Here is a 22,707-nt window from a genome sequence, read left to right as displayed (position 1 = left end):
TTCCCAGTCCCCAGGTCCCTGTTTGCAATAAATGCAACTTTAACTAAAAGGAGCTGCTTTAGTGCAGAGCTGAGGCTCTTCCCAGCAATTCATTTCCAGAGTAGCACAAATCTTTTAAAGTCCTTTTCTGGTTTGGCTGTGACAAATTGAAAGAGAGGAAACAGGTTGCCCTTTGCCTATAGCATCACCTCACCAACTGCCACAGCAACTCCCAGGAAAAAAGCCAAACCCACTCATTCGAGTTTCACAGAATTTTTATTAAAATAGCATTTATAACTGGTAGATGTTGGCAGATGTTCCATTCTTTCCCCAAAAGTGGCAGTGGAAGTGCCCAGGCAGGAGAACAAAGGCAGCTGCCCCTGAGGGCAGACTGGGAGCCAGCACCAAGGGGTGACAGCCCCAGGGAAAAGGCAGAGTGCTGTGTGTCACCTTCTCCTGGGCTTGCAGGCTGGTGTTTAACAGGCTGTCCACTGCCACTTCACCCAGTCCTTTCCTAGGAACTATAAAAATTCATGGCATTCCTGGTTTTCCTGTAAAACAATCTCCTGTTTGTCTGAGTGTGTTTTTAAAGCTCCTGCTGTACTACAGCAGGTGTTGGTGTGCTGAGGAGCAGAACAAGGACTGACACTCCTCAGGAGTCCTGTGGAGAACTCAGCTTGGGAAGCTGTTGGAAGAGAATCGGGAATGTGGATCCGTGCTCCAGGTGATGCCACTTCTTCTCAGGTGAGTGAAGGCACATCTCAGGTACCCGCTGCTCTCACGGCCCGTGAATCTTCTTTACTGATGGAGACAAAAGACCCACCGGGAAGCAAAGCAGCTCAAGATGAGCACTCGAGGATGGTGCTGCAGCTTCTTTTTACTGGCAAACACTTCCTTGGCTCTGGAGCTGATGGGTATCCCTCAGAGTCCTGTTCGAGGTGGCCTGGAGCTCTCCAGGGACACCACCACTGTGCCCAGGTCCATCAGAACACCTGTGTCTTGCTTACACATTGGGAAGAGCTCAGCCATTCCCTCTGGGATCCCATCTAGTGGTATGGAGTTACTTTAAAACCTGCATGGATAACTAACCTTAAACAATATCCTACAACAGCCACACTGAAAAATCTGAGTTCACTCACCATGTGTAACAAACAAAACAAAAGCAATAACTATGGAATTACAGGGTCACATTTTAATTCCTGAATTTTACAGTTCAAGCATTAATATCACCACATGTATACAAATGGTGTAAAACAAGTACAGTGGTATCTTTAATACAAAATAAACTTCTGTTTTATGGAAAAAAACTATACTTCATATCTACACAGACAGCCCATCTTTTTCCAAACAAGAGCTAAAATTAAAACTAACTACAAAAATCTCCAAAACAGAGAAACTGCTTCAGTTTAAACTATTCCAGGAGAAATGGACCCATAACACATATTACAAGAGTGATCTATGTGGTGGATTGCAGCTGGTTCCATCTTTAATATCTCTGACACAGTTGCTGGGAAATCTCCTCTCACTTAGTCATGATCTCAGATCACATATGGGCAAACTAACATTAAAATATTTACAGTTCATGTGCTGCTCTTGAAAACAAAACCTGGACTATTTGCCTCTGTCACCCTGCAATGAACTCCTCTAATCCTGTCACAGTTCACTCACTATGTGGAATGTGCTTTTGTGTTTTAAAAACAGCTTTTGTACCACCCCCAGGTTCAGGTGCTGCTTGTGGATTCCGCCTCCAAGCCCTCAAGATGTTCTCTTGGCAATAATCCCGTCTTGATCCAAACTGACTTTGGTGCTAAAATGCTGCTCAGTCCACCACTATGAAAAACCTGTGAGTGTTTCTTATTTGCACCTCAACCATGCAATTTCAGCTCCCCAACAGGGAAACGGCTGCTCCGAGAGGAGGCAGCCCTTAGAACACCACCAAGTATGGTTGGAATTCAGGCTGTTCCCAACCTGAAGCCAACAGCTGAGGGATGTGCTGGGTGCAGCCCCACCGTGACACAAGCAGCTCCTGCAGACCTTTGGGAAGGTATTTCTGCTCCTTGGAATAGGTATTTCTGGACTTCTCACTGACAAAACAAGCAAAACTTTCCATTTTAAATACAGCTTCCGTTCTCTCCTCTTGGAAAACACAAAATTTTAACTGTTTTAAACAACTCAACATGCACTATAACTGCAGTGTTCCTCCCTCCAACCATCAGAAATGCAGTTTAGTTGGTAATAAATGGTCCCAAAATATGGACTGTTCTTATGCAAACAGAGTTAGTTTTCCCTTAAAATTTTTTTAAAAGAGGCATTGCTAAAAACACAACTGACAGCACCATTACAAAATTAAGATTACTGGGTTCAAAATTTAAGCTTGAATTTTTTTTTCTCCTAGTTCTGTTAAACACTGGGGAAACCCTGCAATATTTTAAAAAAAGTGTTACCATACCTTTCCCTCCCCCTTTCCCTCCCAACACCTGAGACTTTCCTTGCTGAGAAGCCATCATCCAGGTTCTGAGAATACTAACCCACCTTTTTTTTTTTTAATTTTTCATTTTTTTGACAGCCTGAATGGCAGACTCCTTACTTTCTAGAAAGACATTAAGTTCCTTGGAAGCTTTGTGTTTACAGAACTAACCCTTTCTAGCTGATACACCGAGTTTCTTTTGCTACTCCTTGTATTATCTTATATACTCATGGGAGAAAGCTTTCTGAATCCTTTTTAGCTCTTAAAACAGTTGCAGCATTTGAAACCCCATCATAAAAAGTTCTTATTCCAAAGTTTTGGTTTCTTTTATGAACCCAGACGAGGTCTTTTCCTTGGAGATGTCTCCTCCTCTTCATCATCATCTTCATCATCAGGATAATCCACTAGCCCAACTAGACTTCCCTGGCAATTAGAAAAAGAAAAAAGGAAATTTTTATGGTGAAGAAATACCTAGAAAGGTGCAAATTTTGAACAAAACCTCCAGCCAACCTGTCCAGTGCACAGCAACGTTTGGCATTCCAAGTCTCATTTGTCTGGAAAATGGGTTTGAACCTCAAGCTGCAAAATGTACTGGAGCTTCCTCACTCCTCTGGGTCTGGACTGAGAATTGTGTAAAAATCACATCCAGCCCAGCAGGACAGACACAAACTCCAACGTGCAGGCTGACATCCCTTTGGCTGCTCAGCCTTAGGGTGGGCAATCAATCCCTGCCACACTTTTTTGTAGCTGCTCAGGAGCTCCGTGGCTCAGCATTCCAATAATGCACGGCTGAATCAGGACCACAGCAGGGCCACTCACTGCATTTGTCTCCTACAAAACACTTAGTAACTCCCCAGCCAGGGGGACACTAACATAGTTCCCAAAAACCCCAGTTTCCTTTGTACATCAGATACACAGAGCAGCAACTAAGCAGGAACAAAAAGCAGCAACAGCAAAATGATGCAGAGGATGTGGGATGAGACTGTGCCCATCAGATTCCAACAGAGTCCAGCCCCACGCAGACCCCCCCAGAGCAGTGAGGGATTCATTGCACGGCTCAGGGTAAATTTATCCCCAGCTCAGCCCTGCTGCCCACAGGCTGTGGCTGCTGTCACCCTGGGACAGCCCCACACGAGTTCTCCCACCTTGGGGGCTGGCACCGCTGGGCTCAGGGCCGTGTTCTTGGAAGAGGAGCCATTGGAGCTCGCTGGTGACGTCTGAGCTGCCACAGATTTGCTGTTTGCACCATTCGCACCGTTGGCTGGGCTGGCTGAGTGGGAAAAAGTGAATTTGAATCCCCCAGCTGAAGTCCTTTTTGGAAGATTCTCTTTGTCTTCACTCTCCTTAGCTGAGGGACAAACATTGTCACACTTAGGCATCAGCTGCACACCAAGGAGTACAATCCACATCACAGTGCAATCGCAGGGTGAGAGCCAGCAGGTATTTTGGTTCCAATTCTGCTGCAATTTTCAGTTTCCCAATCAAGCCCATCCTGAGCCCACCAGCAGCAAACTGAGCAGGGCCTGGATGCTGAGGACACGGGGACATGGCCCACCTGGAGCCCACAGGCACATTCAAAGTCCTACTTTTGAATACCATTTAAACCAGATGTGTGCTCCAAGCAGTTTAACTCGTTATTTTAATCCTAAACTGGTTTGCAAAGACACATTGGGATCTCATGACTCAAACACATGGAATACCCTGTACTGTTGCTTGAGGTACAGAGCACAAACCACAGGTTAGTTTAGGTGATACTCCACGTATCTGCCATGGAGCACTTCCAGTGCCAACAAGCTCAAATGGAGTAAATACCTTTTTTAGTTTCCATAAATTTTTCATAGCTATCTGGAAAATCATCCTCCTGTTTTGACTTCTCAACTGGAGGTACAACAGCTTCGCCTTCTTCCTCTTCATCTTCATTGAACCACATTTCTTCATCCTCCTCCAAGGCTCTGGCATCCCTGCGGAATCTATTGCTACGCAATATTGATGGGACACTGTAAGAGACACACACAGGAATTCCAGCTTGGCTGCTGTTTCAGGCTCGGGATCAGAAATGCTTTCCAGAGCTCTACAGGGAATTCAGTGCATTTGAGAAGGCAGTGCAGCTCCATCTCAGGTTCTGCCCTCACCCCAAGACTCACCAACTCCCCAGCTGATGATAAGCCAGACTGAATCCCAAATCAGAGTGACAGAGCAACACTCTGCTCTCCTAAAGCTGAGAGTTTTCTGAACATAACATTTAGTCCACTGGCCAACATCAGTTCTACTACACTAGGCCACAGGGGAAGGCAGATGAGGCTTTCCTCTAATCTGCAAAGTTTTCACCATGAATGAAACACAACGCCAGTCCCAGCCTCCTGCTGCCCTCTGAGAAAACAGCCCCTGCCAGGTTCACAGCACAGAACTGGGGCCTACCTGTTCAGCTTCTGGCTTTGTCGATCCTTTTCCTGCTCATATTTTGTCTTCAGTCCCTTGAACGTCTGAACATACTCAATAGATTCAAGTGCATTATAGAAGTTTTCTACTATATGTGCAATAAGGGACTTAATATCTTCCTGTAGAAGAACAAAACAGGGTTTCAGCCTCAAATGGGCACAGCAGAAATTCAGGAAGCTTCTGAGTTTAGTTTGGAAAGCTACTGATTCCTCGGCCAGACCCAAAGCATTATTGTACAGAATTATACAAATGTGAAGCATGAAATCAGATTTATCTTTAATAAAAGAGATCAATAATTATTAGGCTTTCCATAGAAACAGAGAGTGGACCCAGCAGTGTCCCAGTTGTATTTGTGATACTTCTGTTAAACAAAGATCTTATATGTAGGAGAGCTGTGTCCTGTCCTCCTCACAGGCTCCAGCTCTCCCCAGCCCTCAGCAGCTACAGCAGCTCATGTGGGACCAGAAACCTTTTGGTCAGTCCCCCTCTATCAAGTCTCTCACCACATCAGGCAAATCCTACAATTCCTGATGTTGTTCTTGCTGGAAAAGACAGCAGCTACCATATGCTGTAACTAAAAACAGCCCTTCACTTTCACAGACCACAAAGGTTCCCAGTAAAGCCTCCCACACATGAAGGCACTGGCAGCAAGCGCCTCAGGAGCTGCTGCAAGTCTTTGTTTTCCAAGGAGCTGGGTGCTCCTCTACGAGCTGCAGCTGCACTCACCACTCTGATGAACTCGAACAGCTCAATCACAGCAGAGTTGAGCAGGTTGTACCGAGTGCCATTATCCAGCAGGGCGTTGATAACTGGCTCAAAGAGGTTTCCCTTGGTGATGTAACGGTTATAAAATTCGTCTTTCAGGCCGATTATCCTCCTCATAAAGCGAAGAGCACCTGCAGGAGAAAAATTCAAGGAGTCAATAACCACATGCCAGGGCTCATGGAAAGAACTGAAACCCCTCATGTCACCCAGAGAAGATGCACCCCCAAACCATGAGCATTACAATCTCATCCACACTCACTAACATGAATTCCAAGTTGAAGTGTACACTGGAACACCCTCCACACAGTGCCCACCATGCCTGGAAGAAGGAAATCACAACAGCTCCATACTCACACAAGGCCAGAAATGTGTGTTTTGAATTCATCAATACCAGTACTCTTCTTAGCAAATCTTTGTTCATAATGTAATTCTTGATGTGATATGTGTGGTGTTCCACACAAAAAGTAAGCAGCTCCAAAATTAAGGCAAGTAGTTGTGCTGTTTGGTAATTATCTGCAAGAAAAATGAACAATTTAAACTTTTGGTAGCAAAGTTGACTAGGAAAAAATTTAAAAACAGATGAAAATGTTCCTTCAGCTTCCAGTCATCTCAAGTGGAGCAAAACCCCTGCATCTCTTTCAGTAAGAAGTATTTCTTAAAAATGAAGTATGGTTATACCTAACTCTGGGTTTTTTTCTTTTTCAATAGAATACCGTATACAGCAGACAAGACAAGTTTCAAAACTCAAAGTCAATTCAGACTTACCAGGACAAATTGTATTACTCTTAGTGGATCCAACTACTGCATCTGACAAAGAGAAAATAAAAATCAGAAAAAGGTTTTCAAAGCACTGTCAAGATTTAAAAGTTGGAGATAAACAATCAATTCTACCAAGTGGTCAGATTTTCCATCAGATCAAAAGTTTGTGAGCTACAACGACATAAACACACAGCAAGACTGCAGCCAGGTGAGATTTCTGTATTTTAATTACCTTACTAAGTTTTAAATCCATCTAGGTAAAAATGTATAACCTAAAACTTAGGAATACGATATAGAATAATAAAGGCACCAATCTTAATTTTTTCAAATAATGCATTAAAATGAGTACTACAGATATTTTACAAATTTTATTTTTTTTGTGTAAAATGTGCAAAACATTTTTTTTTGTTACATTTAGTATGAAACCTACAGACACTTTCTGCTTTACAGGAAGTATTTTTAAAATGGAATTAACAATTGTATATTAGCATGATTAACATCAAGGAAGTGAATCTTCCACCAAGCAAGGCACAAGGCTACAGCAGCCTCCAGAGCTGCAGGGAAGAGCTGAGAACTGCTGCCCACAGAAACCCTCTCCCTGGGGGAGCAGCACTTTTCCACAAGCACATTCCCAGCTGGCATCACAGGCTGATCCCTGGGACCAGCACTGTCAGTCAACGCCAAACACTGCTGGCCTGAAAGGAGGAGAAAGAAAATGGAAATATTCAGTACCTTTTTCACATTTATCCTCCGCTGTATTGGCCAGAAGCGGCGCAGTGAGAACGTGCATACAATGGTTGTAGAAGAAATTGAGAAATTCACTCTTTTCTGTTTTCTAAAACAAAAATAACTTTATTATAAACACTGAGATTTGTACAGAGGCTTTTAAATAAGAGAACAGTAACACAGGAAACAGCTCATACAGAATTCTACTGGCTCCTTCAGGTCTGCCTCTGTATTTGTTGGGCCTGCAGTACTGTCTTTGCTCAAGAAGATCAGTTTTTGCATTTTGGGAAAACTAACCAAGCTCACCATCACCAAAAAAACCCCACCATGCAAACATTTACTGAGAAAACATCAACAACTCAAAAATGGCCAATCTTTTTTAATAAACACCTGCACAGTGCCCCAAAATGGAAACATTATGTTTATTTTTGGCTTGTTTAAGTTCAGTATCAAAGCAAACACAGAGAATATCAGGTTTTCAGCTCTGCTGAGCCAGAGCAGTATCTGTACCCTCCACATCTCCTTACATTGGCTGTGGCCAGCATATTCTCTGGGTCAATCAGAGTTCTCAGCAGTCCCATTAACTGAACAGCTCCCCCGAGCTCCGGATCTGTATCACAGATCATCTGCTCAATGACCACATTGATGAGAAGGATGTCCTGCAGAAAAATCCCAAACAAACACACCACCAAACAATTAGACACAGTGGAAAGCAATTTCCATAGTCTCTGTAATTTTTTGAAGATAATTTTCAATTAAACTGAAGAATTGAGAGTTGAATTCAGATACTGAAATTCTGTCAAGCACAATCCTCCACACCTACAATCTTTGTTAGCCAGATTGCCAAAACTGTGAAGTCATACATCACCAACATGCTCAGAAATGTTTGTATATTAAATGTATTTTTTCCTGTATTTCTAGAGGTTTGTTTTGCTGTTTTGTTTGTTTCCTGCTTGCCCAAAGATTGGTATACTCAACAAATTGCAAACCACTGTGACTTACATCGTCACTCTGCTGGGCCTCTTGCATCACAAATTCTCGGACCATGGATGGGCTAAATTCTACTAGATAAGAAAATATATCTGTAGCAGCAGATCTAACTTGCAGATCATCCATTCCCTAATAAAGAGAAATTGATTAGCAAGAACAAATTGAGGCAGTATTTATCATCAAGTAAAGGTACAAAAAATAAGTAGTTTTAAGAACATCTCAATACAAGAGTTTCTATGAGAAACACAGTAACAGAGTTACAGAAAAACAATAAACCAGCAAAATTAATTGCAATGCTCAGGCATTGCAGCATAACAGCTCAGGCATAACAGCTGCTTCAGCCACAGGAGTGAAAGAAATTCTGTTTTCCCACTGCTGATTAGGACAGATTAATCTAATAACGAGAGGATTACAGGATCTTTTGGGAGGAACCAGCCAACAGTTCAAGATTATCTAAAAATACTTCTCTGGCCCTGGGCCAGCAACAAGCACACCACCAATCCAGCTGGCACTGCACAAAGAGCCTGTGCCAGTTTTCACATCCTCGTCCCAAGGACTGTGCTGAGCACAGGCTCACACAGAGTCACAACGCCCAGAGCAGCCAGGTCAGGCACTGCAGAGCTGGGGGCAGCCTTGGCACTGGGAACGCTCCCAGCACAGCAAAACTGGCACAGAGGGGCCCAGCAGAGCCCAAACTGCTTCACTGGAGGGGCTTCTTCTACTGGGGTTAAAACCAGCTCGAAGCTTCACTCACCATTACAATTTCAAGAGCTGGAAGAATTCCCAACTTTGCCAAAGTTTTGAAAAATGCATCTCTGTTCTGAGGTTGTAACGTCTGAGAAAAGGCGCAGAATTCCTTGAAAAAGTTCACCTGTCAGACAGGGAAAAGTAAATTACAGGTATATTTGGGTCAGAGAACTCTCTGAAAGGAGTAAAACAGCTGCATTTTGTCGCAGAGTTTGTGTGCTAGTTGATTCTACAGAAATCCCTCAGTGACTGCAGAAGAGTTTCACTGTTTCTCCTTCATCCCTCTCACTGGGATGTGAGCTGTGGAGGCACCACGGGGAGCTGGGACTTACCAGTTCACACCGTTTGTCGTCATCTGTAGCTTCATCTGTCAACTGTGCAAAAACTTCTGATAAAAACTTCTCATCTTCCTGTGCAACACACAAAAGGAACACACCTTACACAGCGCCTCTGGAAAACAACTTCCATCCTTACAGGATCCAGCCCTGCAGAAAGTCCAGCTCTCTATCCAATTTATCCCCAAGAAGACAAATGCCAGAGCACACATCCAGCAGGATCTTTCCCAGGGCACTGTTTCAGCACTTTCTCTGAGCAGCAGGAGCAGCTCCAGGAGACCAGAGCCAGGTGAAGCTGAGCTCAGTGATGGTCCCTAAAACTGCAACTACAAAGAGTCAGCCAAGGGACACCTTTGCAGCCATGTCCCCATTACCTTACTCACAATAAAACAACCTCTCCCACTTGCACGTGCTCTGCTTTGCCAAGCTGGGAAACTTTGGACTCTTACTGGCTTTTCATATTCACATTCTCTGTTATCAAGAGATGTTTTAAATACGTACTGGACAATACCTCACTTCTTGCCAAACATTTCAGTTACCCTGTAAGATCAAGAGGTACTCAAAACCATGGTGAACATCAGCACCTCTCAAGGGTTTGGGCACTTTCTGCTGTTTAATTATTCTGCACTCTTTCACATTGAAAATAGCATTGACAGTCTCTCACATTCAAATGTTTCTGTCACTTTTTAAAAACAATATAAATCTGACAGCAAACAGTAACACGCTTTACAAAATTTTGCATCACTCTACCAATTCAACTCAATAAACCTGCGCATTGAACAAAAATGAGCAGAACAGCAGCATTTCAATAAATATACATTGCCTTTACACTGCATAACACAGAGTGTGCTTACCTCTCTGTTTTGCCATGTGCTGTCAATAAAATCTCTCTGCTTTATTAGAGTAACTTAATGCAGAAGTTTTACAGTTACAGCAATGCCAACCAAAGACTGGCAAATGTTTTCCTGACAATTTAAAGATGTGGGGATAGTGCTTTACAAACAAATGATACCTGGAATCAACATCATAGGGGGTGCAACATACACAGATTTAGTAGTTTATTTTAAGCTTTGCTGGCTTAAACAGCTTAATAAAGCCTGTTACAAAAAAAAAATAATAAAAAACCACAACAAAAAAACCCACAATCACCAAACCCAAACCATACTACTATCAATAGCAGATAGAGCAGAAAATCCCCTACTGCAGTACACCTGAGCACAGAAACATCTCCTGCTTGTCTAAGGCTGTTACTCAGCCAAGTCCTGTGTCCTGAAGCATGGGATGGATGGAGCTTTCTTTCCCACGTGGCTGCCCTTCCAGCAGCAGCACTGGGATCTAGTGCTCTGTTGCACGTAGAAAGGAGCTTTGCTGCCGTGGCAAACACAATCTGCTGCTCCTCTAAACTGCCTTTTCCCAGGGAGCTTTGCCAGTGTATTTAGGGTAACAGCATGTCCCATGTGTTCCCCAAACCCAAAGGAGCTTTAGAGTTCTTGTGTCCGACAAGCTGATTTAAACCACAGGCCTCCAAAAGTAGTCCTGGACCTGAGGTCCCCACTACCTGGGAATTTCCCTCAAGTGTGCTATAACATCTTTTCCATGTGTGCTTTATTCTCAACCTGTAATTTTCAAGGATCAACACTATTTCTAAATCACCAGACATCTCAATTACAGACTTTAGAACAAGCAGGCAAACCTGTGTGCCACATACTCCACCTATGATGGCAAAGACAGCCATGGCAGAACCAGCAAAGAACTTTCAGAGGATTTCAGAACCTTCTGCAAGGAGTACTCGAGGTAACAGCAAAGCAGAGTTCTCTGTTACTACACAATTAAATATTCAGTACTGTACAGTCTCAGTGAAAAATTAAGAACTCTACAGTTCAAAGTTTTACAGTTTAAACTCTACAGTTTAACTCTACAGAGTTAAAATCTCTAAATGCAAACGGGAACTGTGGCCTCAGGAGCATAATACTGAAATTATTTTTAATTTTTGAAAATATATGCAAAAGAATTTAAAGGAAATCTTTAATACAAAGCCATTGAGTTTGCAAGAGGGATTTAATTTTTAGGGGTTTTTTTTCTGCTATTGAGCCACAAAGATAGTAGACAGAAGCCAAATAGCATACTCATGCAATTCTCTGCAATTACTCAGTTTTATTTTCCGGTTCTCTATTGAACTCTTTACCATATTTCATCCATATCTGAACTCATTAGCATATTCCATATGGGTATGTTATGTCTCCAGTGCCCCCTTCTTTCCACCATTTTTACTCCCTTCCTCTTCTCCCCAACTCCTGGTGTTTCACAGAGGCTCTCCACACTCACCCCAAGAGGTCTGTGAGGTATCCTACACAAATGTACCATTTTTGGACACAGATAAACAGAATAAAGCCATGTGGGCACCCATGAGTTTGCACAACACAGCACCAGCTGAAAACCCCAAAATGCCATGAATTCACACAGCTCTTCACCAAGGCTCCTTCCAGGTTCCCAACCACCTTGGAGCCTCTTCTGACTACCAATTGTGCAGGACAGCTCTTCCTAAAGTAACAGCTTGGTTATTTATTCATTATTACTTCTGGATATCCATATGAAAAAAAACCCAGTAGCTTATTACTTAATGTTTGAGACAACACGAACATTTGAAATTATCACCATGATGTAACAGTAGTGTAACAGGAATGGTTCTGAACATGCTCTTTTGAATCACAGACCCAGAATTTGTTACAGAAACAGCACAATGTCCCTAGTACAGAATACAAGTTGCATGTTCCCTAAATATCTACACAAACATCACCAAAACCTGTATGTTGCTTGGGAATCAAGGACAAAAATCTTCAGCTTTACAACCCATTAGAAAATATTAGCATACTCACCTGAAGTGTTCCTTTCCAAAATACAAAAATCAAAGGTATCAGAGAGCAGGGCAACCATTCAAACCATTGTGCAAATGGTGTGTGTGTGATTAACTGTAATCCATTTTGAAACTATAGCTACAGGTATCTACACACAATCCTTCTAGACCATATGAAAAACCACTTACCTGCAACATACTGACAATCTCAACTTTGTTGAAGAAAATAAAGGAAGTGAGGGTAGAAAGAAAATTCTCTTCAAAAACAGATGGTGTCGGCAAGATGATGTCCTGAATATACTGTACCCTGTAAGTCTGGTGGATTTTTTGCCTGAGTTCAGAGTCTGTAATAGGAATAACCTCCTTGAATTTTGCTGTTTTGGTCAAGAACTCCCTGTGCCGTTTTGGCTGAGCCAAAGAAGGATCATACTCGAGGCATCCAACCACATCCATTATACACTCATCAGAGAACATCACCTCAAACAGAGTTGCTTTGTTGAGGAACAAAATCCCTCTAATAATTTCATACAAATGATGCAAGCCTTCAGTGTTCTCTAAATTCTCACAGACTTGGAAAAGCTGTAGAAGTTTTTTAATGTAGCCTTCATTCTCCAAGGCCAGCGCCAGCTTTTCCCTACGGATGGGTGAGGAAAGAACAGAGGTAACTAGGTCAGCAATCTCTTCAAGTTTGTTGAGTTCACAAGTAGGAAGGTCAATCAGAGGACTGGTTTCAGGCATTTCCTCTATGTGTTCCTCTTCTGACTCAATAAGGTCCTGCGTGACTTCCACCGAAGGATCCTTACCCTGAACCTAAGAAAGGAGTGCACAGAGTTACTGTCTGATCCCAAAACGTACCCAAAAATGTCAGTAACCAAAACAACCACACAGCTCAACTGCCCCGCGGGTCTCAAGGCAGCTGCAATGGGATCTGAACTCTCTGGTTCCTTTTGCCTTCAGCACATTTGCAGTTCCACTGCACTCCAACAAGCTGCTTCCTGAGGCCATCTGGGAGAGGGACAATTAACCCACGGAACTTTGGCAGCCCCTTTCTGATAAACACAATCACACAAACACCACTCCCCTCCCAGAAAACACCGACCGCCTGAGTCCCACCATCACACGGATTTCTGAAAAGCCTGACATTCATGATGAGAACAGCAACTGGTGCTCTAAGCAGGGGCAATTTAACCCTTGCACAGAAAAGAACAAATATTTGCTTATTTACAAGCAGGTTTAAAAAGGATTCATAAATACATCAAGTCACACAAGACTAAAATACCTGGAATAAAACCAGCATGTTTCAATTTACTGTACCTGGCAGATTTTTTCCCAAATTTCATCACAACCAGCTTTTTCTTGAAAACTCAGTGCTAAATCATAGTTCTCTGCTTCTGACCAAACAATCAGGGTGTCCTGTTTGAGATAAAACCAAGAAAGTAATTGTTTCTGAAACAGGTCTGCACTCCATATTAATCTCTATTCCTTTACAGTCAATGTCTACAGAATAAATAATTTTAATTAAAGCCACACTTGTCCAAAAAAAAGAACATAAAACACAAAAATATTAAATCACCTGTTCTGCCGTAAGGAACATCAACTTTCTTTCTTGTTATTTTATGACTACTACCTTACACAAAACATATCTGAAGATACTGTTTTTCATATCCAAGCCACTTATGATGGCATTTTTTGGCAAGATACATTTCTCGAGCCAACAGTCTTGAAATGGGAATGCACATACTAGATTAAGAAAATGTACAATTTAACAGATAAATTATTTTCATATAGTAAGGTAGAAACAAATCCCCTAAGATTTCATTTTACCCCTCAGAAAGTGTTTAAGACAACCCTAGCTTAGTGAGATATAATGCCCAGCTAATGTTCAAATATTCCTTTCTGAATTCAAAGCCATACAGCCTGAAAAATACAAAACTCCTAAGTTCTTACTGAAGTTACAACCACCTTGGCAGATCCATTTGAGCCAGGTTTTTCATCTCTGTTACTATTGTCTCCACCAATTCAGTTTGTGCACTTGCACAGCAGATCTGGAAGTTTTGATGGAATTTCTCAATAGGCTAAAATGGTTTTTGAAGAGGTTTTACTGGGACACTTGCTGCTGTCCTGTAAGGAATGCAAGCCTGCACTTCAACACTCAAATACAGAGTGGTTGTGGTTTAACCCAGCTGCCAAGGAAGTACCACACAGCTGCTCATTCCCTTCCTCCCACCACTGGGATGGGAAGGAGAATTGGGACAAGATAAAAGTTCTGTTCTTGAGGTAAGAGGTGTTTCAAAAATGAAATAAAGCAAAATACAATGAGTAATTATAACAGTTCCAGCAAAAACAGGAAGGTAAAGACAGGAAGAAACCCTGACAGGTAAGTGATGCACAACAGAGCTGTTCAGCACCACCTGAGCAGCAATCAGCCCCTCCTGGCCAAGCCCCTCAGTTTAACCACAGGGGTATGGAATATCCCTCTGGTCAGGTCAGCTCTCCTGGCCACGCTCCCTCACGGCTCCTCGTGCAGCTCCTCACTGCCAGAGCCCGGGGAACTCGTCACTCCTTGACTGAAGGTAAGCACTGCTCAGCAGTAACTAAAACATCCCTGTGTTATCAATGTCATTCCCACCCTAAATCCAAACCACAGCACTGCACCAGCTACCGGGATGAAAATTAACTCTGTCCCGGACAACACCAGGAGAGTAGTTCACCATCCTACAGCAAACTCACCTCCACATAAAAATATCCAAACTGAGCAGCTCTCTAAGTCTCCAGCATATTTGATGAGCTCCAGCAAAACTGTTCAACGTTCCAAGTTTACTGATTTCCTGAACTGTTACCACAGTTTTTTAAATACTGAAGTGTTTTTTAAATGCTAGAAAGGCCTTGCTTAATGGTAAGTTAATTTAATTTCCACATTTACGATATTCAATATTCACCACACAACTCATGAAGGCTGGTTAGGTCTTTAGCTTATGCATCACTTTTAGTGAACACAAAATATTAAGAGTGGTATCTTTAAGCTCAGCAAGAAAACCCAAAGAAACACCTGATGATATCCCTTGGGAAGCTCCAGGGGCAGTAAGGTTTAAACAGACCTTTGTAAATGCAGTCATCTGGACTTACACAGGTCAGGGAGCCCTCCTCTACTTCCAGGGGTGAGGGGATTGACATCTGCAAAGGACTGCTGGCATGGAACAGTAAGTTCCCTGTTCCATCAGTAGTTATTTGGAAAACACCTCTGGCTCAACAAATACAACTTCCCAGCTGCTGCAACTATCCCTGAACATAAATGAGCATCAGCAGCACTGATATAGCACTAATTCTTCAGTTCGTTTCTACCGTAATCCTAATCCCTCAATATCCATGGGGAGTTGTGTATCTTGGGGGTTTTGTCCTTGTCCTTTTTTTTCCTTTGAAAATAAAGTTTAGAATAACATCACTGTTGACAAATGCCTACTAATAGATCCACTTCCTTCTCCCAGAATAATCACAGGCCACACTAAAAAAATGGAATTTGCACAGACACAATTTTTTTCCTTTCTTACTGATTTTTACACATTTCTTTAGAGTAATGAAGTTTCCTCGTTGTGGAAAGAATGGAATTCAATGCACTGTGGTTTCAGCACTGTTGTGAGTTGTTTATTTATATTACAATGTCCTGTATTACACCTGCACTTTTCTCCTAACGAGACAAATATTAAAAGGGAGCCTCTCTGCTGCCAAGCTCCTACTCACAACTAGTCCAAGTTCTTAGAGCTGACATGGTTTTCACTCACAGCTGTCCCTCCTCATCTCCAGCTCATGACATCTGGATCTCTGTATTTACCACGTGCCATTTCAGAGTCAACAACTCAACTGGGCTTCAAGGGGAAAACAGTAATTGTGAACTGCATGCACTGAAAATCCTCATCACTCCCTGATGTGGTTCTCTTTCAGTGATTAACCAAAAAAACAATTCTTAAGTACAATTTTATGGCTGCTACAGAATTCCAAACCTGAAATGCTGATCTTGAAACATTCTGTGCAAGTACTGATGTCCTGACACTCAAAATCAATGCACTCCCAGGTAAGCTGAGCCTCAGAGGTGCTTCACTGAACAAAGAAGGACACACACATTCAGCAACCCTATTCATAGCCCAGGATGATTCAAAGAAGAGAATTAATGCAGTAAGTTAAAATTACTCCAGGCATCCAGGGACTGCAGTCAAAAATTTGTGAAAATTCTTGAGTTACTGAATGGTACTCCTTACAATCTGTACTGCCCACACAAAGCTGAAGTTATATAAGCTTTTCCAAAAATATTTCAGAAAGACTGAAAGATGGTTTCAACAGAAAATAATTGTCCAATACCAATGTAAGATGTACTCATGTGGCACACACTTCCTGCATGACCTCAGACAACCCACGAAGAGCACAGACAGACAGACACCTTCCAGGCCTGGCTCTACCACTCCCACCTGCTTAGAGGTGATGCTGCTCCATCCATGAGAAACAGCAATGTTTCTTAATTCACTCGAGTACCACAAAGACAAAAAAGATTAATTTGGAACAAAACCCGAAACTCAGAGCAGTTCAAACCCTCCTCCAGTGCTGGTACTGGTTTGCACAGCATCTGCTACTCCAACTCTCCACGTTCCTGCACTGCCCCACGTCCCCAGGCAGCACCAAGGTGCTGCACAGGGAAGCAGATGGGGAACAGTAAAAAAGAATGTAGCAGGAAGACATGTTTCAACGGACTCAGTCCTACATCTGACCTGCCACATGGTAACGTGAACGCTCCTGCTGGCATCAAAGAGAAGAGAAGCCCTGTGGCAGCTGCTCCGGCTGGCTTTAACAGCATCCCTGCAAATGTGTTAAATCCCAGCTACCAGGAACTCATCCTTTGCCTCGAGCAAAGCGCTCTGTTGTCACACGAGTGATGGCAGTTCTGGGCAAAACACAGGATTTGCACACCATCCTTATCTCAGAGCTGCAAACAGAGCACACCCAAAGGAAAGGTAACACCAAAAGGCAGCACTCCCAGTAAGGATTTCTGCAGCAGCTCTGCATCTTTCAGCCATGCACTCGCTCTTCTGCCAGGGAACCTCAAGCAGAGGCGGAAACAACAAATGGGTGTGGTGCCAACATTTAAAACTACTCGTGCCAGAGCCTCCACAACACATCTGACCCTCTAGCTAATGTCGGGTGTCCAGCAGAGGTGTGTAACTCAACGCCTATGCCTCAAAATCCAGAGGGAGCTAAAGCTCTTCAGGCTCTCATGCTCTTTGTGTTCATCTAACTAGAGATAATTCTACATCGTCTGCTGAGCAGCTTGGCACCTCTGTCCCACCCATCCAAGCCCAATTTCCCTTGAGAAAGCAGTCATGTTGATAGTGTGCCCAACACCTGGACAGAGTGAATTCCCCAGGAACCACAAACACGACTGGAGCAGGGAGCTAACAGGCCTGTCCTGTTTGGTGTTAGTAAATAGCTACAGCACAACTTGGCACTAACAGTGTCATACTGGAAGTCACAGACTGATATAAAACACTGAAAAATCAGTGGCTGGTTGCCTTTTTTCACAGGACGCTGTTATACAAACCACAATTTAGCGTTAAGTACCCTCTGAGTCCACTCAAGTCAGACAGATGTGTGGGCAGGGCATGTTATTTCCCATCAAGCTGCACCACCCTGAAGCTTTCCCCAAATCCAAGATGATCAACTTGAGGACAATGCTCTGTGTCAACTAAAAGCTGCACGAGGTTATACAAACCTTAAAGAAAGAACAGTGAAGCAAATGCTTACTGCCACACGGACACAAAAGTATTAGTATCAGAAATAAAAGCCAGCCAAAATAAACCTCAGCTTGAGTATTCCTAAACTATAATCTACCTTTTCCACAAGAAAAACAGTAACAAAAGCTACTTAAGTCACTTGAAACTTTGCTAAGAATTAAGTAAAAATTAAATCCAATGAATCAGTTGTAGTTTCAGGAAACAGGGTGTGAAAGGAAGCATTTTAAAACTTTACAGCAACAAAATCTGCATTTATATTTCACTATGTATAGGTTTCCTCTAGTAAACAGGAAGCAGTTCAAGACTCTTGGCTTCTGGAGCTCTGCAGAGCTCCTTCCTCAGCACGGCCTCCCCAAGGAAAGCCTACAGACACCAATCCCTCACAACTGAAAAGCAGAAACCACAGCAAACAGCCTCCTGGAAAGGCTGGCCCAAAACCTCAGTCTCTTTCTCAAACTCTCACGCTCTAACTTGTCACTATAACAAAATCCTCAAAGATGTGTCCTTCTGGGACTTAGGAAGAACAAAATTACTGTTTTCTAGCGCTGAAACACTTCTGGATACCATAATGATAAAGAACAGCATCAAACACTGAAGGGAAAGGAACAGAGACTCTACTGTACGACAAAGGGACAGACAGAAAAAGCTCCAGAAAACCCATGAGAACAATGCATGCAGAGACATCAACAAGTCATGCTGAAAAAGGAAACCAATAAAAGCAGAAGAGATTCAGTAAGCTCATTTTTTCAGTGGATGAACCAAAAATAACCTATTAACACAGCTCTCAACTGTTTTACTTCTTTGTCTTGCAGGAGGTTTACCCCTAGGAAAGGTAACTCTCACCACAGCTTGTGGCCTTACCTGGGACAACAGGAGCTTTCAGGGCTTGAAATAAAACTAAAACAGCAACAACAAAGATAGAAGTCCCACAAACACAAATTCCTTCACGTTATCTCCAGAAAAGGAATTCAATAAATTAATAAACACACTTCAGCAGAGCTGGCCAAAGTTTCGCCTCCCTAATTTTGCAGTTATTTCAGACGGCCTGGCACGGGAGACAAAAGTTACACATACATGTTTCTAACTATCTTTCCTGTAATGATTTCAATATTTATCCAAATTGCGTATATTATCTTCAAAGCCTGAAGTGCAAAATGTATTTTTCTAGAAGACCCACGCATTAATTTCTGCAATGTGAAGTGTTGAGCACCCACAGGCTTCTAAGCAAGTTTTTCACCTCTATAAAAAACACCATCAACAATTCCAAGTCATCCTGCTTTCCTTTTTTCCCTGAAAAATGCAATTACTCTGAGCAGAAAACAATTTCTCAATATCAGCAACCAGAGAAAGAAAAGCCTAGCAATAATACTTGCCTGCTGTTTTTGATATGCAGTATTTGGATTTATCTTCGATTCTAACAGTAGTGAACCTGAAAAAGGTATGAAGAGAGATTTACTGAATCCAACAAAACAAACATCTCCACACATCTCACACCACTGCCCACGTGCCAGCCGACAGACTCTCAGCTTAATCCAAATCTCACAGAAAATCCACAAGAACCACCTCCTTTAAATATAATTTCCTAAAATAAGCCAGGTAAGACAAAATTCAACAGGAATATCCCCTATTAAAATAAATTTTTCTCTTCTAATGTAGTCCAAAATACGCTGTAGCACTCTTTTCTCCTGAAATCTGGTGCAAGAACCAGCTTGTTTAGTGGTCTTTTAGGCCAACTATAGAAATTCTAGCAGGTAACGTGCTGCCCAGCATAAAACCGTTTTTGCCCAGAAAAGCCACGTGGGCCACTTGTTTTTATTCACTTCAGCTGCCCTTCAGAAGTGAATCATCCAGCTACTACAAACGCAGGGACTTTATCTTCTGTATGCAAGTAGTGTATGTCTCCTGGCAACAGCTCCGGAGCAATTTATACCAGTCTTAGGTGGTTTATTTAGCACATTAGCACCTGTCGGCTGACCAAGTGGGGAGCACGTACCTCCCCCCTCTAAAAAAGACCCTTTAAGGTGACTTTAAAGCGCTATAAAACACAAGGGATGCCACCCGACTGGAACAAACAACTTTTTTACGGCAGTAAGAAAGGGAGGAAAAAACCACCTCAAAAGCAAAGGGTACTGCTCTGAAAGAGAACAAAATGTCCTCGTATGTCACAGCTTCAGCTCTGTTCAGGCCGGGGAGCTGCAGCTGGCTGGGGTAACCGCATAGACCTGAGTCAGGGGAGGTTTAGGATGGATATTACGGAAAGGTTCTTCCCCCAGAGGGTGGTCGGGCACTGAACACGCTCCCCAGGGAATGGTCCGGGGCTGCCACAGCTCCAAGAGCTCTCCAGCACAGGGTGGGAGGTCTCTGCAGGGCCAGACGCTGGACTGGATGATCCTGATGAGTCCCTTCCACCTCAACATATTCCATAATTCTATGAACTGAGGGGGGGAAAGTCTAGGAACGCCGCTGTGGCTTGTGAGGTAAGGAAAGCCGCGAGAGAAGGGAAGGCACGGAGGTTTGGAAATACTAAAAACAATAATCCCCTGGAGTCTCTGAAGGGAAAGCACCATCAGCCGAGAGCGGCGGCGGCGGGCCCGGCCGGCGGGGCCCGGAGCTGGGCGAGGGGCGAGGGGAAGCGGCCCGGGCAGCCCCGGCCACGCTCTCACCGTCCGACTCGGCGCGCACCAGCAGCGACATCCCCTTCAGCCGCTCCACGTAGCTGGAGGAGACGTGCCCGGTGCCCCTGTCGTCCCATTGCCGATCCTCGTTGAGCGTGTAGACCTTCACCCGCCGGCGGGTGTCCGACATGGTGCAGCCCCGGGCCCGCTCCGCCTCCGCGGGGGCGATGGAGCGAGGGCGGCGGGGAGCAAGCACGGCCGCCGGGCCGCTCAGGGGCACCGCGGGGCCTTCAGCGCGCCGCTTCCCATGGCGAGTCAGCGCCGCCGCGCCCCGGCCCGGGCCTCGCTGGCGCCGTTCCGCCTCAGCAGCTAGCACAGCGCCGCCGCCATCTTGTAACCCGGCTCGGGCCGCCTTTCTCTTCCTCCCCGCCGGGCCACGGGCTCCCCTCGCAGGGGCTACGGCGGCCGCCCGCTGCCGCCGCGCCGCCGACGGGACGGCGGCCGAGGGCGGGGCCGGGGGCGGGGCCGGGGGCGGGGCCGCGCGGGCTCCCTCACGGCGCCGAGGCGGGAACAAAATGGCGGCTGCCCTCACCCACAGGCGGGGTGAGGACATCGCTGCCTTCTAACGCCCGATGGCTCACGTGTTCCCCCGAAAAAGAGCTGCCTTTTTTTTTTTTTTTTTTTTTCCCACTGTTTTCTTTTTGTTTTTAAAGTCTGTCTAAAAGCTGGTGCCACCGCTGACGAAACACTCGCTTCCCCCCCCCCCCCCCAAACCACAGAAAGTGCCACCCGCCGCCGTCACACAAAATGACGGGCGAGCCCCACACCCCAAACCGGGTAAATTTAAATAGCACGCGCAACTGAAACAGAGTTTCAGTTTTTAGGAAGGTGTCCTTTGCATCACAAAACGGCGGAAAGGTTAGCGAGCGGCATCTCCTTACAGCAAGAGCCACAGTGTAACATACAGTCTGTGTCTGCTTTGTAAATTTCCACAGAAGGCTCGAAAACTCGCTGAACTTGAAGCTTCAAAACTGAGAGAAACGTGCTTCACTAGCCCTTACACACAGCTTACAATTTAAGACAGACCACTCGCCAAGCATGGTGGAGTCTGCAAATCTTCAAGTTTTCCACACTAAACACCAAAAACGACCGCAAAGCGTTCAAGGAGTCAAGCTGTGTGAAAGAGCAAGGAACTGGGGACGAGGGGAGGTTTGAATGTGTCTCCGAAGCCAGTTTTTAGGCTCTGAAGGGGAAGGAGGGAGGCCGAGCTCCCCTGAGGCCAGGGTGTGCCTCACTCTGAGATATTAATTGTTTTAACAAATCAACTCCCAGACAAAGCCACTTTCCCGGCTCTTGCCTCACGGTGAAAGCGGTCACACCGGTATGGCTCCTATTCACATTCGCATTTCTCCGCTCTCAAGTTCAAATGTCCTTCCAGAGGAAGGGAAAGAAAGGCTTTCCAGCAAACTATGCCGCTCTAAGTAGTAACTATGTGCAACTTTTCCAAACATGCTCCGGGCAGATTTAGAAAACTTAGCATCTAAGTAACATTCACAGCTCAGCTTTTGCTCTGATGTTCGTTGTAGCAAGTCTCCAGGATTCATTATTATAAGGGCACCAGGAAAATACAAGATACACCTCTGGGAATTATTGTGTACACTGATATTCAGCTGTATAGGAGCACACTTTGGGACATGTGCATCATTACGGATAAGCGAGTCAGTAACTATAAAAAGACCATGTTAAGTGGTTTCAAAGCCCTGGATTGAGAGCCACGTGAACCAGTTTACAGTCAGGTTCCACGCAAGCCTTCCCTGCTACGTTTAGTGCCCTTTCCTCACAAGCTTTTACACACAGAGCATATTCCGACCTTAGGGAAAGCTCAGTAAAAAGCAAACACACAAAAAGAAACACAAACCCCAACAGACACAGCATATTTCTGCCTCAGGACATCTGCTGCTCATGAACTGTCTTCCCTCTGCACAACTTCCGTGCATGCTTTTTAGCTCTTCAAACCAAATGCACAAAAATAAATGCATGACTTCTACTCATGATTAAATACAGCATTTTTTCAGGCTATATAAAACAGCAGGAAACCACAGCAGAGTATTTTGGAGCAAATTCTTACAGTGAATAGCTACAGAAAGGAGATACGTGAATTAGAACTGGCTTGAAAAACTATTTCTCATGCTTCAGCTATGAAATAAATCCATGATGTCTCCAGGCATGAACTCAACGACCTTTGTGGAAAAAT

General features: G+C 44.0%; 1 protein-coding gene across 2 annotated transcripts; it reads right to left on the bottom strand.

The window, feature by feature from the left end:
* Positions 1-236: 236 nt before the first annotated feature.
* On the bottom strand, positions 237-20,970 carry PPP4R3B (protein phosphatase 4 regulatory subunit 3B). Of its 2 annotated transcripts, none has more exons than XM_066316593.1 (16): positions 20,502-20,970; positions 19,212-19,267; positions 13,376-13,474; positions 12,251-12,871; positions 9,205-9,282; positions 8,880-8,996; positions 8,138-8,254; positions 7,663-7,794; positions 7,142-7,244; positions 6,416-6,457; positions 6,005-6,163; positions 5,612-5,781; positions 4,865-5,004; positions 4,259-4,443; positions 3,592-3,794; positions 237-2,869 (listed from the first exon to the last, which is right to left on the bottom strand). In XM_066316593.1, exons 1-16 carry the CDS (start codon positions 20,641-20,643, stop codon positions 2,774-2,776), a joined length of 2,460 nt encoding a protein of 819 aa, XP_066172690.1. In that variant the 5' UTR covers positions 20,644-20,970; the 3' UTR covers positions 237-2,773. The 2 variants fall into 2 exon arrangements, with proteins under 2 accessions (XP_066172690.1, XP_066172689.1); XM_066316592.1 differs by having other exon boundaries at positions 3,592-3,716; positions 20,502-20,783.
* Positions 20,971-22,707: the final 1,737 nt, after the last annotated feature.

Source organism: Sylvia atricapilla, chromosome 3 (assembly GCF_009819655.1).
Source record: "Sylvia atricapilla isolate bSylAtr1 chromosome 3, bSylAtr1.pri, whole genome shotgun sequence".
NCBI lineage: Eukaryota > Metazoa > Chordata > Aves > Passeriformes > Sylviidae > Sylvia > Sylvia atricapilla.
The sequence above is the reverse complement of the archived record's forward strand: the minus strand, read 5'-3'. Positions and strand labels throughout refer to the sequence as shown.

Excerpts from the sequence above, each read along its gene's own strand:
- PPP4R3B (XM_066316593.1), bottom strand. The coding sequence starts at position 20,643 with ATGTCGGACACCCGCCGGCGGGTGAAGGTCTACACGCTCAACGAGGAT. Across the intron at positions 19,268-20,501 it reads GGTGCGCGCCGAGTCGGACG|GTTCACTACTGTTAGAATCG; the intron begins GTGAGAGCGTGG and ends TACCTTTTTCAG. Across the intron at positions 4,444-4,864 it reads CAAAGCCAGAAGCTGAACAG|TGTCCCATCAATATTGCGTA; the intron begins GTAGGCCCCAGT and ends TGTCTCTTACAG.